Raw genomic sequence first — 19,089 nt, 5'->3', positions numbered from 1 at the left:
TAACTCCCTGTTCAAAATGTGTGACCGTAATGAGGAATGGTTACTTGCGAAGAAGCACCCAGGTTTAGACTCTATAAAGAATCAAGAGCTATACTTGGGCCTGGTGCCACTAACCTGAAATCCTAGCTTCATGGGAGTCTGAGGATAACAACTGTAGGTTTGCAGAGAGTTAATGTAGTGTCTTCCATACTTTACTTGTTTATTGCCGAATACTATTCTAAGAAAGTCTAGGTCATTATATGGCAAGAAGAAATAAATAGACATTTTCTCTTGCCTAAGCAAAAGAGGCAAAGTTATCTTGGCATGAAAAGAGAAAAGCTTTTAGACCTAGAAGACACCAACATTTTTAACCTACTGAAAGTAACATATTTCAGAATCCTTATAAATAATCATTAAAGATACACAATGTGTTCCTTTAAGTCCAAACAGATCAGTTAAAAACACAGAAGCAAGAAAATCATGCTAATGATCACCTAAGGGCTCTCTCCAAAAGCAAGAGAACAGTCTCCAAAGGTTGATCTTTCACTGTGACACAGTGCCAGCCACCGGGAGCTCTCCAAACCGCTGAGTCCATGTCTTCTGTAGTCAACAGACATACAGTGAAGTACTCTGGGAAAGGGCACAGCAAAAGGCTTCCCTCTTACATCGTGCACACATGCATGAAGCAATTCTTTTAAGAAACAAAACAAGGGCAGGTACCCAGTAGATCAACAAAACAACTTGCCGTACTTTGTGCATGCTTGACCTTTCCTAGGACTATTTTTCCTACATTTATTTGTCTTCCAATGCTGGTGAGCAAACACAGAACCCGAGAGGGATCCCCATAACTGGATCTGTACCTTCTCCTGGGAAGACTGGCCATCATTTGACTCTTTTCTTAGCTATGGAATGTGCTATATGAACGAGGTTACATATTTAAAGAGCCACAGTTGAGCTAAATCAGAAGAATGGCTTTCTAAAACATTGCTTTATGCAACCCTCACTGTTGTGTGCCTTCCATGCCTTTATGTGACGAACCCATACGCTCTGATTCCCATGCCTCCTGTCTAACATTTAGTGATCCCCATGGCGACGTCTGACGGCTGGTTTCTGTCCTCTAACAACCTTCTTTTTCCTTTCTCCTCCATCACACCTTTCCTGTTCTTTACTTCATGTTTCTGTTTCTTATACATTTCTTTTATAACTCATAAAACTTTAATTTTCTTGGAAAAATAAGTTATTAGTATAATACAAATTTATTCATTGTTAACTTAAAAAATATTGAGTTAAAAATGAAAGCTGTTCCAACCCCCTCAACTCAATGAAACAAATGTTCTTCTGACACTTCAGAACTTTAAAATTAAGAGTCTACTCATTTTAGAAGTTTCCAAATCTTCAGGCAAATATCAACAGAACATTCTAGAAATTAGACTTTCAGTATAAACAGACAGCCAAACTCCTTCCAAATTATAAGGAGAATGAAGACAATCAAAGCAAAGAAGAAAAAGGAATTTACATTTTAGGTAAGAACCAATAAACCAAATGTTCCTTGTTTAATGCTTTGGAAAATTCACAGAATGCTACAGAGCCACACTTGTTGCATGGCCCACACAGATCTCATACCAATGCCTTCCCTGTGCTGCTGCTGCTTTACCACAGAGATGGTGGGTCTATAATGAAGTCCCAGGACCCTGCAGAGCCAAGGACTTCATTCCTTGGTGGCTTATAACAACACCACCCTCCTGCCCTCTGCAAACTAGAGGCGACGTTTTTTAAATGAGCAATCTCATTTAATCTAACAAACCTCTAACAGAGGCCTCGTTAATTCCCATTTTAAAAAGGAGGCAAGAACATAGCAAAGTTTTAAACTATTGTTATAATTATTTTGGCATTATTAGGAGGATGGAACCCGAGGTTCAATTCTGTTAAGCAAGTGCTTAACTACCACTGACCTATACAATGTTAGCAAGCTTTCCACTTTAATTGAAAAAGAAGGAATGAACACTAGTAATTCTAGGAATAAAAGAAACTATGAAAACATTGTTTAAAATGCATGGCAGTTACCTCTGAGTCTCTGTTAGAAAATAATAGGCGGCTGGTCAGACTCCCCTCCACTGTGCACGATACTATGTCCTTCTCTTTTTACTAGGTTAGGTTCTGAATTACTTAAAGCTTTATTTACTTTATTTAATGAATATGCCTGTTCTGACTGTATACATACACATAGTTGGTGTGCATGCTTGTGAGCTGGCATATGGGGGTGCTGGGAACCAAACCCAATTCCTATACAAGAACAGTAAATGCTCTTAACTGCTGAGCTTGCTCTCCAGCCTTCTAGGTTCTGAATTTGTATAAGTTTCAGGATAAGTTACAAAACTTTTGGGTAAAGATTGTACAAGCTGTAGAGTTGTCAAGCAGTTTCTACTGCCTAATTATAAAGATGAGAAACCCAAGGCACAGAAAACACTAACTTAAAGTAATCATGGATGGAAATGGAATCATTTCTTTCCAAATGTCCTGTAGCAAAGAGGAAGGCCCTACCTTCTGTGCAGAATTAAATAAGAATAGACACACTTAGAGCAGGGCACAATTGAGAATGGAGCCCGCCCAAGAGCTGAGCTACCTGGTTCTCTTGGTCTCTTCTGGAGTAAGAGAAGAAGATATTACTCAAAAGAACATCATCGTTTTTACAAAGCAGAAAAACATTAAGTCCTTACGGGACATCCACTGAGAAGTGGCCCAGAGGTGTGGATGCACGTGTAAGATGTGGGAGAGGAGAGCCTGGCTGTATCAAGATCCATATTTATATGATTACATTTCCCACAGCTGAGAGCAGCTATAATTAATGGCTTTCCCTCCCCTTCTTAATGCAGCCATTTGTCAATTCAAAAACAGAATGCCTGATCAATTTTGATGTATTTGGTAAGCAGTTTGTCAAATAGTACTATAATCTAGTTAATATATTAATTCTTGCCACAGAGAGAATGCTAACAACTATTGGGTTTTCTGTAACTGGTTTGGAGAGAAATCTGTGCCTGGATTCATGGCCATGCTGAAGCCAAAATCAAATCACTCTTTTATTTCCTTCATGATCCATCTGTCCATGAACTGTGAACTGGAAGCAAAACCATCAGCTGCTATGCAGTGCTTCCTGAGAGCCACTCCGAACTCTTAGCACTAAAGAAACCTTACGCTGGGAAAAGACTAATTTTAAGTGACCGAGAATCTCAAGAGCAACCCCGAGTCTATGAAGGATGGTGGCTCAGTTCATTCACAATTTCTAAGACAGTGTGTATTTCTGTACCGGTAAATGTACAGGGATTATAGAGGAAACAAAGCACTTCTAGAAGACAAATTTTCTGAATTAGAATAAAAAAAGACCCTGAACACCAAGTTTATACTCCTTATACTAGGCTCTCACTGGCCCCTTCTGAATCAGGGAAGAGAAGGAAGAAAAATAACCATATTGACTTGGTATTTATTAAATCTCTGTATTTATTAAAAAACCTGCAGTGTAAACTAATCCTCCAGACTCAGACATCCCACTGCCTTATGTCTGCTGAGAAAGGTGCCCTATGTGTCAGAAAAGCACACTGAATACTTTTCTATGACCCAGAGGGCAGAGGTCACTTATTATAAATGGATAATGAGACCTAATGTAGTGCTCTGAGGATGGACAAAGAAAGGGTCTATCCACGGCCCCTGGTGGATTGGTTGTTCAGGCTTTTATTTCCTCTGTACACTTAATGGAGTCAAACAATTGACAGAAATTCTATAGAGAAGGTTGAAACTGAGAGAAACGAATGTATTCTAAGTCTGACAGACACATACAAATAGTGATCCTGAAATGGCGCCAGAGCTCCTGCTACTGTTAACAGAGAAGACAGCTGAAGCATTCCCCTAAATTCCCATCTAGTCATTTATTAGCAATTAACCGTCCTGATGGACGAGATGGCACATCAAACCACCAGCTCCTGCCAATACCAACCCATTACGTCACTGTAGAGACGCCAAGCCCTGTCGTTACATTCCAGACCCATGGTTTTTGGAGAAATGGTGAACATATATATTGCTGGTACCTCTATCTTCTATCCACCTACCCATCTATGATAAAGCACAATCCATGGCAGAAGGATCTATTTCAGAACCATAAATGTCACTGGAACAGGGTAAATGACATCAGATGCACTGGTCTTAATGGCCAACAGATTTCTGACCAATATTTTCCTTACTCTCGATCAATGTCCTTTACCCATGAAATCTGCTGAGTCATTGCAATAAATATTAACATTATCAATAGGAAGGAGTCTACTCTGAACTATACTTGGAAACATCAGAGGTTGTAAAACAATCTGAAAGGACACAGAGATCCTGTAAGAGCACAGGAGGAATTCTGTAACATTAACAGACATTACAGGTTAGACACCACCTCTTGTAGACACTCTCCCTTTGTTTCATTTCATTTTCAAAAAAAAGGAGTAACAACAGGAATGTGATTTGCATGTACAAAGATTAATTTGATGCTCCAGGTAAAAACAGGAAAGGAATAGAAACATGGATGCCAAGTCCAGGTTTCTGATACAATGCAAACTTTCAAACTTATACAGTTTAAGTTAACCATTGCACACCATTTTCATACAGGGAACTAACAATTTCATATGTTTCATCAGGCTATTGAACACACATAGACCAAATGAGACCCTATAGGTCTTCACCTTTAGTTTCTTACAGAAAAAAATACTATGTTATGAAAATAATCTCTCTGTGGAATAGCATATGCCAACTGCACAGTTTGAATGAGTGAATATGCCAGTGTAATTCACGACTAAGAGTCAAACTGTCCAAGGCACCATGACACACCCTGTGGCCAACAATGGACTATAAATACCCTGTAAATAAGCTCTACATTACAAGTTTCCTCTACAGGAGAAAAACACTTCACTCTTCCCTTTCCACCTCTCCCGGTACTGGGCAAACATTTATAATGAACAATGCAAGGAAATACTGCTGAGTGCCTGCACCGCACTTCATATACCACACCACAAGGCGACCCAGGACAGCAAACCATCACAAAACGACACTGAGGGAGGGCAGCGCAGAAGAAAACTGCTGCATCGTTACCTGGTTTCCCCGGCACTGCACTGTCAATCACAGACAAGAGGGCTCTGTGTGTGTGTGTGTGTGTGTGTGTGTGTGTGTGTGTGTGTGTGTGTGTGTGTGAGAGAGAGAGAGAGAGAGAGAGAGAGAGAGAGAGAGAGAGAGAGCGCGAGCGTGCCTGGAACACCTGAGGGAGCCGCAGATGTTAAGTGTGGTGCTTTTATGCCATTAGGTCTGATTTGGGTCTGATTTGAGTGGAGTGGAATTGTGCCACCATTCTTCATTTTTAAATAAGAAACTACATGGCTTAATTTTTATTTTACAAGAACTCATAAGAGACATAAGATATTTTGAAGAAGATTCAACTTTTAAAGCATTGGAATTCTTAAAGGCTATGGGGCAAATTTAAAATTGCATCACACTTTATATTGTAATATAAGTGTGAGATCATGGGGATCAACAAGAAAAGAAAGGCCATAGCTTAGCAGAGTGTATCAATGTGTCACACTGAGAAGACTTAAACGTACGTATAAGGGCTAGACATGGTTGTCACATGGACATAGCTAAGAGCTGTGTCCCAATTGAGAAATTGCCTCCATCAGACTGGCCTGTAGGTGTGACATTTTCTTGACTGCTAATTGATATAGAGGCCCTAACCACTGCAGGTAGCACCACCGGTAGGTAGGCCTGAGCTGTACAGAAAAGAGAGCTGAGCGAGACCATAAGCAGTGCTTCCTGACTTGGTTTCTCTCAATGGTGGGCATAATCTTTGAGATGATATGAACCATTCCTTTCATGTTGTTTATGATTATGGTATTTATCACAGCAACACATTTTGAAGTCATACAAAGGCCTTATTCAATTTGTTATCATATTTGTGGATGAATATGGTTTCGTGGTTAAGAACACTTATAGTTCTTTCAAGAAGTACTAACTTGGTTCCTAGTACCCACATCGGGTGATTCACACCAGCTGCAACATCAGAGAATCCAATACTTTCTTCTGGGCTCTTCATGCAATTGTGCAAATGCATGGTCTTGTACAAACACACACACACACTCTTACTTTATATTAAATTGTTCTGTCAAAATGAAGAGTTACCATGTACCAAATTTCTAGAGATAAAGTCTCCTTTCTCCCACCCCAATGGAGCTATCAATTGTGAAAAATTTTGAGGTTGCTCTTTTTTCTCTCTCCTGAATTTGATTTAGAGTTATCAAACTATAGCATGTACTAACAAGCCTTTCATTTAAGAGAGATGCAAAATTCTAATATCTGATATGCTCCAGTTTAAATTCACACAGTTCAATATGCTTTATAATGTTTATGATTTTTCATTGGAACATAGGTTCACATGGGATCATATGACTATGGATTATTTAGGAAGTGCTCCAAAGTTCGAACTTACACCCTCACGGGGCTGGGACCACAAAAGCACTGAAAACTATGCTGTGGCTACATGACTTTTTATGTACTATTTGCCCTCTAAATAAGCTTTCAAAAATCTAATCTTTAGGCACTGATTTAAATTTACAAGTAACAAGAGGAGAACAGATTAAGAACAAGCTACCAAGTCCTTTGAACTGGCACTCAAATCTGATTGATGGCTACTGGGCACTTTAAGGGCTGGTTTCCCTTTGTGTAAAGAAATATACTACAGTGAAATGAGCTTGATTTAAAAAAAAACATAGTAAGAACAATAAATCTCTAATCTCTTCAGTAACTTTATTTTTATAAATTTATTTATTTATACTTAGGTATAACACACACACACACACACACACACACACACACACACACACACACCATATATAGGTACTTTTGGAAACCAAAACAGGGTGTCAGATCCCCAGAGTGGGAGTTACAGGTATTTATGAACTGCCTGACAAGGGTGGTAGGAATTGAACTCAGGTCCTATGAACAGCAGTGACTGCTTTTCACCACTGAGTGATCTCTCCTGCTCATAATATACCTATTCTTGATTTCTACCTCTACTATCTAAAAACCTTCTGTGGAGTTTTATTGCTTTTTGAGACAGGGTTGCTTCGTGTAGCCCTGGCTGTCCTGGAACTCACTCTGTAGAACAGGGTAGTCTTGGGCTGGAGAGATGGCTCAGTGGTTGAAAGAGTGCTGACTGCTCTTCCAGAGGTCCTGAGTTCAATTCCCAGCAACCACATGATGGCTCACAACCATCTGTAATGAGGTCTGATGCCCTCTTCTGGTGTGTCTGAAGACAGCGACAGTGTACTTACATACATAAAATAAATAAATCTTTACAAAAAAGAACAGGCTAATCTTCAACTCAGAGAAACCTATCAAAGTGCTAAGATCAAAGGTATGCACATTTATAACCTGGCTTATATTATACCTTTTTAAATTATTAAAAACCAGCAATCTTCAATGGTCCAATAAAGCAACTAGATGTCCTCCCAGCCTCCACTGTGACACCTGAATGAACCATTTCAATGTGATCCTGTCTACCACAAACTCAGACGCCTCCACTGTCAGGGCTCCTCAACTTTGGTATTCTCCTACAAGCAGAGGAATAAGCTACAATGGTGACTCCAGGGCTTTGCTTGATCATCTCGAAGGTGGATGAGACATCATTGGTGTGCGGGGCAGGTCTCTAGTCTCTGCCCTGCCCAGCTGTAGCCACACTTCAGTGTGGAACAGACTGTTTATGAGAATAGTGGATACGTTATGCTAACATCCTGCTGCACTGCTGTCCTCTCCAAGACAGTCTCTTTCCTATTTCTATTTACATCGGCCTTGCCTATCGGTGTATCATTTCCTGAGTGCTACACTTCTTCTACACAAGAACAAAATACCCAAAATAACCTGCAACATTTATGAAGTTTATATTAGACTACAAAGTTCAATTAAAAATAGTCTTAAAAGATATTTATCAAACTCTTTAAGTTGAAAAATGAAGGGTAATTCCCCACCATCACTGGGTCATTGCTAGGGACCAATCAGAGTCCAGCACATTGAAGACAGGGTTCTATCAGACATCAAAAGCCCCTGGCTCAAAGGTGGTTTTAAACTTGGGTAAGTAAATACACCCAAAGAACCAGAAATATTAAACTTGTATTTTATGAGGTAGAATATCTTTCCAGAGGGCTTCTGTGAGGGAACAGGGAGATGAAGAGTGTGACTGAGATTCTCATGGGGTAAAAGATGAGAGCCTGTGCGTGCCCATGCGCATGCGCGTGAGAATGAAGGCCCTGGCGCTGCACTGCCCCTGTTGCCCTGGAGTTCCAGTGTTCACACTAAGCAGCCTCAGTTACGTGATGCAGCGGCAGATCCAAAGCTCTGAGGCAAATCCCCTGAGTGTAAAACTTTAAAACCCAGGTGGGTCCTGTGCCATTTCCATCAATGCAGAGAGGCAACAGAAGCTTGAGAAACAATCCATTTGGCAAAGATGCTTGGTGCCAAGACTGCCCTCAGCACATCGCAGGCCTGCTTTGTTGAAAATCTCATTTTACTTCAGTCTTTTAACTATCTGACAGGCAGAGGAATAAACTTTCTCAAACTGCCCTGCACTGGAGGTAGAACACTCACTACTCCTCCTTATGCACAGGGTCTCACGCCCAGTCTCCAGTGCACCAACAGGAATTCTGAAGGTGTCATCACGGTGCAAGAGTGCACTGGGGGACCAGTCATCACCAGCGGACGTAGGGTTTATTGAATGGGACAAAAGTGTCAGGGATAGCTACTGTTAAATGCTATCAACTAGCTTACTCTCTGACGTGACAGGTGAGAGATGTGGCTGTGGATTTTAGCTTAGCTTTCCTTTATCTTCTTGACGTTTACCACAGTCTGTCAGCTAATATAGAACTAACAGGTACCAAAGCAAAGCAGCAAGACCAACCCAGATTAACTGGGCCAACTACACTTAATTCAATAGCTAGGCTTTTGCCTTTTATAAAGAAGGGTGGTGGTGCACACCTTGAATCCCAGCACTCAGGAGGCAGAGGAGGAGGATCTCGGTGAGTTTGAGGCCAGCCTGGCCTACATGGTGAGTTCCAGGACAACCAGTGCTACACAGAGAAACCCTGTCTCAAACAAATGAACAAACCAAAAAACCAAAAATGTCATTGTTGATTTATAGGAAATTTCTAAAAGCATTCAGTACTCAGAGCCATCAAGTTCAATTAGGATTCTACAAAAAATGAATTATAATTGTAGAGCATGTTTAAGTCTCTGAAGACAAACTAGATACTAAATATTAAACTGTCTCTTCATGCCTCTCACACACAGTCTCCATGTGTTTGGATGAACCTCTATCAATATAGGAAACAAAACCCCAGCTTAGTCAGGGAGCATGTGCAAGACCATGCTCTAATCTTAGCATCAAAGCTTAACCCCGTGAAGCTAGGCGCATGAAAGAGCCCAAGCAAAGCTGCACACAGGCAGAGGCTGCGATTGTGGTGTCCTGGGATGAAGACCTTGTTCTCTGAGAAACAGGTCCCAGGCTCTGCCAAGTTGTTCTTCATATCCTGTGAGGTCACGTGCTGTAGGCAGTTTGCTTGTTTTATAGTTCTGGGGTTTTTTTGTTTTGTTTTGTTTTGTTTTGTTTTGTTTTGTTTTGTTTTGTTTTGAAAATGCCAGCTGAAGACACACACTCATATACTTGTGTGAACTATGGTCCTAGCTGGGCTTGGTGGCCCACACCTTTAATCTCAGCACTGGGAAGGCAGAGGCAGGTGGATCTCTGAGTTCAAGGCCAGCCTGCTCTACAGAGTGAGTTCCCGGACAGCCAGGGCTACACAGAGAAACCCTGTCTGGAAAAACAAACCAACACCCTACGGCCTATTTCCTCAGCAAATTCTGAGAGGATCAAATGGGAGGAAAAGAAAGGTTAGGAAGCATAAGCAGACAGAAGTACTCACAGCCGGCCAGCAGGAGCTGGTAATACTGCACTGCTTCTGCCGCAAGGAGCAGGGGGTGATTCGCATTGAATGGTGGCTGCAGTTCGTTCCACTGAGGCGTTCTAAGGAAACAGCAGAAGAATATTAATATTCAAGCTTGACAGATGGACTGTAAATCATCCATAGAGCCTGACAAAGAGACTCACACAAATCAATGTGTAACCATTAAAACCCATGCTCTTTAACTTGACACACAAAACCAGAAAAACTTTATACACTAAAGATGTGGCAGTGTGTGGCACAAATAACGTGAATCCTGAGCGAACTAGAGAGCATTCAGCTTGGTTAGACAGGCAGAAAAGAAACATCAGTATTCAAATGCCAACTACATGGAGGCCATCTCAAATTATTTTTGACCAATAATCAGACATCTTCAACATGAAACAAAGTAGCTAAAAGTGACAGGAAAAGGAAAGGAGCTGTGTAATGGACAACTTCCTTTGGATGTAATACCTAGTTCAACAGTGAGACTGCCAGAGTTGAATAACATCTGCCCAGTTTTGAATAAGCTCGATAAATCAGATATTGAACAGATCAATCTACCACAGTAAGTACTAGTAAAGCATGCTGGAGCCTCCAGAAAATCAATAGACTATTTTAAAATGTCAAAAGGAGAGGGGCCATTTTCATATCCATTTTTATCTGTTTACTTCATACATGCCGGGTGATTGGTTTTCTTTTTCTCCCTTGCACAATTCATTATATTAAATGGTTTTATTCTAGGTTTATTTCTTCCTCTTTCTGCTAGCTTGTAAAAATTCTACTCATTGGATGCATTAAGATAATTCCTAAACACTTCTAGAGTGCCTGGCCATTGGTTCCTGGGTTATCGCTTCCAGGAGACCTTAGGATCTTTGTATTAGCTTATATTTCCCTTAATGGCATTCTTTACAAGGAGCATGTGGCACTCCAATAAGGGAAACAAAAACCAAACACAAAGAGAGGACAAAAAGTTCCAGAGAGTAAAGGCTAGACTCACAATCTCAAGTACAGAATGCTTGAATAGAGATACTTTCTGATTACATCCCCGAGACAGTGCAAAATACCACCATGTGAACATTCGCAGCAACACCTATATAACAACGCATTAATATGAATCTTCGAAATATGCTAAAGGAAATGAGACATGAAAGATAACAGTACGGGCTGGAGAGATGGCTCAGAGGTTAAGAGCACTGACTGCTCTTCCAGAGGACCTGGGTTGAATTCCCAGCAACCACATGGTGGCTCACAGCCATCTGTAATGAGAGCTGATGCCCTCTTCTGGTGTGTTGGAAGACAGTGTAGTATATATAATAAATAATAAATGTTGAAAAAAAGAAGATAACCTAGCACATGACACCATCACTCAGTGACCAGAGCAGGCAAGGGCAGACAATACCAAGCAGGGTGTCGCTGGCTTCAGCTGAAGGGGAAAGCAATGGTGTAGGATTCTTTACCTGACAAAGAGAAGAGACTCAAAGGTTCACACAGGACACTGCAGGTGGACCCTGGCCAATGGAAATAAAATGAATAAAGGCTCCCCAGGTTACAGAAGCCAGGCAATGGGGTATAATCCCGTTTGCAAAAGATTCTAGAGCCAAGGTCAAGGAGAAAATTATATATGCAAGTGAACACAGACTTGTGGATGAACACACTTCAGAGCCAGGTATTCATGTTGAGATTTCACAAAGGGCACATTTTTTATGCTTTCTTAGCGGGTGTGGGGGAGGTAAGATGGAGAACTACCTGACAAGTGTCCAGCTGGCACGAGGTGAGGTCATTATCTCCAGTGGTGTGTCGTCACTTATCTTGGGAGCAGTACTGATAGGCCGAGGCTCAATCATGTGCTCCACTAAGGTCCCGTAGCAACTGATGATATAAAGAGATTCAACCACAACTTGTTTGGACTGATCTGCAAACGGAGAATCAGAATGGGACATGGAATGATGGCAGAGAAAGGTCACAGTGGGACTTCTACTTTACTGATTCTGCTGTCTAACATGGGATAAAGAAAAAGAATGAGGAAGAGCTTTGACCCATGACGACAGCACATCCTCAGAGGATGCCTTGCATAAGCAGCTGCCAGGGAACCCGCCACCAATGTTATGGGATATACATCAATTTGTTTCAACAATTATACCATTATGCTCAAATTTGTAGTAAAGATAAACACTATGTTGTAAAATTCTATATTTCTGTACTATGGATTTTTTTCCATAGATTATGAAAAATCTAAGCCATTGAGTAGAACATGAAAGGATGACCTAAAAATGAATAATCTAGTCAACAATATTTCATTACCCTGGCTTAAACAATGAGCTGACCTGCAGGAAAAGTTATGTGTGGAACTAGGCTATCCGAAAAGTTCAACTATGTTTTCTTGGTAGAATTAAGTTTGGCTGCTGGGGAAGATAAGAACGCTTACTATGCAAACACTAGAGCATGAATTCAAATCCTCCAAACACAACAAAACAAAGACAAAACACGAAAAAACAAACCACCAACAGGCACAGTCAAACACATGTCTGTCATCCCAGTGCTGAAAAGGGAAGAAAAGGCAGAGAAAAATAGAACAGGACACTCTGGCATCTGCGTACACACATGCACACACGTTCACACACACACACACACACACACAAATGCACACGCAGTGCACACACAGAAAACATCTAGATCAAAACAAACAAATACAAAAAACACATTATTTGTCTGTGGAAGGTCATCAGTTGAAATACAACTAAACAAGTGGGCCAAGAAGCAACATGGGGAAAAAAAGTAAAGTCTCCTCCTCAAACAGTTGCTAATCGTTTCTCAATGAAATTACTTGGTCCTGTAGTAAAGGAAGACCAGTCATCCTTAGAGAAATGAGTGCTGGGTTTGAATTAGTCAAATGACTTTATAAGGAATGCACATGTCCTCGCTGCCAGAGTCTCATGTTTTATAGTAAACCAAGGAGACTGTCTTATGAAAGCTGTGTGGGTCGTCTTATCTCTGTGTCAGACGAATCAATTACAGCTGATTTGAGAAAACGGCCAATGGCCAGGCAGAGGGACATAAAGGAGTAGCAAGCTAAAGGGGTAATTAGGACAGACAGGAGAGGCATTTGAAATTGAGCTTTGCGGAAGGTTTTAATGAATAACAAAAAGTCCTTCTGATAGCATCATCAAACCAAAGGCAGTAACAAAAAATGAAGATTGGATAAGAAAGTGGGAGGCTTGCCTGCTCCACAATGCCCTTCCCAAGGGAAGAGACTAGCCCTGCTAGGTCCGATTACAAGGGAGTGGTCATGAAAGCGATAGCAAAGGAAGAGGCTGAGGTCTGACTGCCAGCGGGGAGTAAGGAGGAGAGACACTTTTGCCAAGAGCAAAACCAACTGGGGAACATCAAGGGGAAAGCCAGTGTGTGACCTAACTGAATCACAATAAAGTAATCAGGTGGAAATCCTAACATACAAACTATATACTTAGTATATAAATGTAGACATTCTCTTCTATACAGAGACCACAGAGCCCAGTTTCAAGCTCTATCACGGAAAAAGAACTTGCCCCCCCCACACACACACATACTCTATACTCACCCACACTCTATATACACACACACTACACACTCTACACACACATTCTCTATACACACCCACACTCTAAATATACAAACTCTACACACACACTCTATATACACACTACACACACACACACACACACACACACAACGAATCCCATATTGAAAGAATAGTTACACAAACGTTCAAACATTCTAAGTATTGATTCTGATGATCAAAGCAGTGATTAAAAATATAGCAATCGGGGCTGAAGAACTGGCTCAGTGGTTAGGAGCATACACTTCTCTTGCAAAGGCCTTAAGTACAATTCCCAGCACCCACATGGTGCCTCACTACTGCCTATAACTCCATCTCTAGGGGACCCAGAGCGCTCTTCTAACTTCCATAGATACCAATTATGCACTTGATGTACATACACAGGAAAAACATTCATATACTTAAAATTAGAGAGAAAAGCTTTTTAAAAATTAAAAACTGGTAAGTAAATAAATGTAAACACAGTAATTCCGATAACTCAGAAGAGCAATGATAACCACAGACTCGGAAATCTATCTCTCAGTCAACAGCCTGCCCTTTTTCTTTTCTTTTGGGGCTCCGGGGAGGTTGTTTGTTTTGCTATGTGGTGTGGCTCAGCAGCTGCTACACTTGCGGAGGACTTAACTGAGTCCCCGGCACAAACAACCCACAGCCCACGAACCTCTGACTCCAGGGGATCAGCCACAGTCGCAGGCAGATGTACTCCACACAGTCCCACTCCCGTGACTACTGATTAGCTAACATGAGTGAGACTGGTTGATTCCCAAATCTCACATGTAAAGCAGATGTAACAACTTTCTCCTTCTGAGGTCAGAGCCAACAGTGCGAAATGAGCTTGTGCCGAGGCAGAAGAACTAGAGTGGGCACAGCATTGGCAGCCCTCGGATCAATATGTGCAATATAATTAGAAATAAATAAATGAAAGGCAAAAATCAGTCAGTGCGCCTACGTGTGGTGGTGCACAAATTTAAACGCCAGCATTGGAGACACCGAGGCTGGAATTCAAGGGCAGCCTCAGCTACACGCAGCATTTAAAAACCAAGTACACAGAGAGACAGTTTTGAAAATAAATGAAAATATCAGTTGATGGCAAATTTATTTCCCATTTGTGCAAGAAAATAGTTTTAATTCATTGACAGACTTCAGTGAAGGCCTAGTACTTACTTTATTAATTTTCATCTTAGGCTGTTAGTTATAAAATTATTCTAGAGGAGCTTCCACCGTGGTCTCCTCAGCGCGGCAGATCTGAACGTCAGCAAACCACGTACCTTTTTCCCGTTTCAGACCAGCATTGTTTGCAAACCACGACCTGGAGGTCCCAAACACTGCGGCCACGCAAAACTCCCCGCCCATCGATTTGCTTGGAGAAATTTGTGGAGGCGGTTTAACTTTGCTGAAAAAGGAAAAGGACATTTAGAAATTACCAGTGAATCCCCAGTCTTCCAAATCATGAAAGATTTTCTCAGAATTAAGTTCTGAGGCACATTCATGCACATCCCCTAAAAAGATGGCTGAGCAGTGGTATGAGATGACGCCGAGGGTTTGTGAAATGTAAGTGCTGCCCAAGTTAGAGAGTCTGGTGACGAGAGGTGGGGATGCCTGCCGGCCCAGCTACATGGGAGCCCGGGCAGGAGGGATACTTCTTTTGTGCCCGGGTTCCAATGCTAGCCTAGGCAACAGTGTGCCAACAAAATAAAACAGATTCTTTTGCACACGGTGCTCGTTCTGGAGTGACAGTCATCCTCTCAGACGGCTGACACTAGATAGTTAACATGGGGTAAAAGAAGGGGCAGACACACCTCCAGCATGAAAAGTTCATTCTGACATCAAGACAAGAGACTACCCACATAGTTCATAGAGACGGCATGCACGAAATGGCGATGACTGGAGAGAAGGCCTGGCGGTGCTCGAAGCTCCGCTACAGTGTCAGCACTAGGAGTTCTAATGGGTGGCCTCCTACAATGAGTCAGCCACATTCCTGGCTGTCTTTACTCCCTGGCTCCATAAACTATTATGTTCATTGAAAAGACTAAGTCAGAGCTAAATACTGACAGGTTATCAAACGCAAATCTGTTCTCCCTTTGCTATGGCAGAGGACGGACATGCTAACGGAGGTTGTTTCCAGTGACTTCCACTAAGAATCTGCTTTTCTCTGTTCTCCTCATGTTCTCATATCCTTGGTGCTCCACTCTCGAGCTTTCGTCTTCTGCCAAATCTTGGATTTCTGTTCTCTTGGGGATTATCAAATTTCTCAAAGCTAAACAGAAATTATACAACTTCCTTCTATAGATTGTCTAATTCCTAGCCCAGAAAAACGATCTCACTGGCAAGAGGGTAGGCCGGGATTGATACCATGAAGGTAGTTCTCTGAGGCTTAGCTCTTCATTGGGTCCTACTGTGAGCCAATGTGCCTGCCACCTCCTGTGTCTTCATCTCAGGTCTGACTAGATGTGTTGGAATGAGAAGGTTTCTGGAGTCGGAAGACACCTGGAATGGAATATCCCATACTGCTGTTCTTTAGTCAGGACGTCATTAGTCCCTTCCACTCAGAGCTCAAACTAATAGAATACATGATACAAAAGCTATGGCTACTGTGTAGCGGTAAGGACTGTATTTGTTCTCACAGGATGATCTCCGAACAGTACAACCACTGAGAATTTCCCAGATACTTGAGCAAATAATACTCAGGACCCATTCCAGATGTCATAAGGAAAAATTTCTAACAATTTCTACAAATAGAAATTGTTTTCCAAGCACCATCCTTAACCCCTTGTTGTGTGTTTAAGGTTAAGAACCTACTATGTTAGAAAAAGCAACCCAGGGTCCCGCCTCCCAGGCTGTAGAAGTCAATACACATTTCATATATAGCTAACAGACCTCCCAATGTTTAGATTGTGCTTTATTATCCCTGTCCCTGCAACACCCGAGATGCTTTCCAGCACTCCTGAAGTCTCAGTGTTGACACCTCTGTGTGTGTGTGTGTGTGTGTGTGTGTGTGTGTGTGTGTGTGTGTGTGCGTGTATGCAGGTGTGTGGGCAAAAAGGCATGTGCATGCCTGCATACACTCTAACAGATGCTGCCCTGATTGGCCCAGCTGGCCTTCCATTTTGAACTATAGCCATAGTGGTACACACTACAGTATACAAAAGTCCACTTCTTTCACCTACTATTAATATCTACTTAACAAATCATTCCAACAATATCCAGAGAAAATGAAAAGCCAACTGTGGTCAGACTCACTCACGGAGAAGAAAAGACACTGCATCCATCTTTGAAGAGGGATTTCTAAGATGTCATGGGTGTGGCCCCACACTTTTTCTTCTACATCGCTCTTCTGCTAGAGTGACGAGCAGACAGGCAACTGCATGTGCCCTCCTCTGATATCTGGATCGCTAATCTGCTGCCTGCACTTCTTGTGAATTGCCTTAGAGTATGCACTGCCCTCCAACACTTCCCACCCCATCCCTGAAGTACTAACACTGACTGACAAGCCATCTGTGACATGGCCCTGGCCACTATAGCCCTGAGGGGCTTCAAGGGCTAGGGGGAAGAGGCGAGAGAAAGCAATCCGAATTTTTCATTTACATTTATTAGTGTGTATAAGGTGTCTGTACATTTGTACCTCCATGTGTGACAGCAGAAGTCACTAGGAGTCTTCCTCTATTTCTCCCTACAACATCTTGTTATTATCAAGACTGCTCTCTCACCGAGCCTACCAACTGAACAGTGGACTAGAGGAAGCAGAGATGCTTATTTACCTCGCCTTCTATTCTATCCCATTCCCAAGCTGAAATCACACATGTCTGATTATCATGCTTTGCTTTCTATACGGGTGCTGGGAATCTGAATTCTGGTATTTGTGCTTACACTAAATCCCTGGCCTCCAATAAAGAGTTTCTTAGCAGAGTGTCTGCAGTTTGGGGACTACAGCACCAGGCACCGCCGATGCTACAGCATCTGAGCAAGCCTCCCAGGGACAAGGTCACATTTGCAAACCACTGTATGAGACTTTGTTGTCAGGGTAATTTAATATCAAGTAGCTATTCCTTTTCTCGAGAAAAGTTACTTCTAAAGTATTTCTATAAAAAAGGTTTGTTTATTTTATATATGTAAGTACACTATCGCTACCTTTGGACATGCCAGATGAGAGCATTGGATCCTATTACAGATGGTTGTGAGCCACCATGTGGCTGCTGGAAATTGAACTCAGGTCCTCTGGAAGAGCAGATAGTGGTCTTAACTGCTGAGCCATCTCTCCAGCCTCTGTAAAGTACTTAAACAGACTCAAAAATAGAAAAACCAGCTTTCTAACAGAATCATGAGAAGTGGAAAAATTATTGGGCATCAATGTATCCTCCGGAACATTCTATACATTTAGCGTCTTATATTCCACAAAGCCTGGAGATAGCCAGATTTTAACACACTTCCACAGGCTTCAAATCACGCCATCTGAAAGTCAGCACCAATACAGCGCCATTTTATACAAACTCTTATGTTCTAAGAGAAAGGATATTTTATGGTAAAATTAGGTTGAATTTATGAAAAAAACCTATAACTTTATTCATATAGTTCCTCATTTATGCTTTATCCACTGATAAGGCATCAAACAATCTCACGACTTAAAACGTCAAGTTGAATAAAGATCTGTTTCTCCACGCTCATCACGCACTGCAGTGCTGACCGAGGGAGGAAGCACAGAGAAGAAAGCTTGTTCTACCAAGTTATTTCCACCGTCATTCTACATCTGGCATGGTTTTGTCATTTATGCAAAACAGAAACATAAAATGTGTACATGTATAAACCTTCTAGAGAAATAAAAAGATAATGTAATAAAAAAGATTGCTACTTGGAAAACATTTCTGATGTGATCCACTCAAAAGTTAGAAATTCTAACTCTGGTATTGTTAGTTCCTAATCTTAATTTTCAAAAACTATGTGCAAGAATGCCTTGTAGGAGTAAAATGTTCCTGCTCCTATGTGTCTGCAACAGATTGCACATGAGCCTTCTACCACCGCCCAGAGCATTTCTATCACAAAACAACCTTCTGTTGCCATAAAGATAAAGCACAGAAAGATGTTATGTAAGTGACAGGACAATGAGGCCCTGCCCTGTAAATCGCACAGCAGTAACAGACTGATGGCCAGACCCACACAGCAACCTCGTTTTCTCTTTGCTCTCAACATCTTTCTCCTCAGTGTGGGGTATCAACAAGTCCCAGTAGAAAACACTGGACTCTTTCTTGTGCATGTATAACGAACTTCTCTTAATTTACTTTACCTTCTACACTTATTATATTGAAACACAATGATATCAAATCTACTTCCATTTTAATTGTTGCACAGAAATTTAACCGGATTGATGCTGTGGATTCCTTCGTGAGTTTAAAGAGACATAGAGCAGAACACAGCATGCACGCTGACAGTGTATAGAGACACATGGGAGAACACAGCATACAGACAGTCTCTCAGATGCCGTCCTACTGATATCTCCTGCCTCTTTACTAC

At 41.6% G+C, this 19,089-nt stretch overlaps 1 protein-coding gene across 24 annotated transcripts in view; it reads right to left on the bottom strand.

Annotated features, from left to right (window-relative positions):
• The window catches only part of Bcas3 (BCAS3, microtubule associated cell migration factor), a 459,006-nt gene that overhangs the window by 246,764 nt on the left and 193,153 nt on the right, over window positions 1-19,089 (bottom strand). For all 24 annotated transcript variants that reach the window (XM_087573462.1, XM_087573456.1, XM_087573463.1 and 21 more), the window contains 3 exons: window positions 14,853-14,977; window positions 11,736-11,901; window positions 9,969-10,069 (listed from right to left, as the gene is read on the bottom strand). In XM_087573462.1, coding sequence (XP_087429588.1) covers window positions 9,969-10,069; window positions 11,736-11,901; window positions 14,853-14,977 — 392 coding nt within the window. The remainder of the gene's footprint in view (window positions 1-9,968; window positions 10,070-11,735; window positions 11,902-14,852; window positions 14,978-19,089) is intronic.

This window comes from Rattus norvegicus, chromosome 10, assembly GCF_021556685.1.
Source record: "Rattus norvegicus strain SHRSP/BbbUtx chromosome 10, alternate assembly SHRSP_T2T, whole genome shotgun sequence".
Taxonomy (NCBI): domain Eukaryota; kingdom Metazoa; phylum Chordata; class Mammalia; order Rodentia; family Muridae; genus Rattus; species Rattus norvegicus.
Note: the sequence above shows the minus strand (reverse complement) of the source record. Positions and strands in the feature narration are given on the sequence as shown.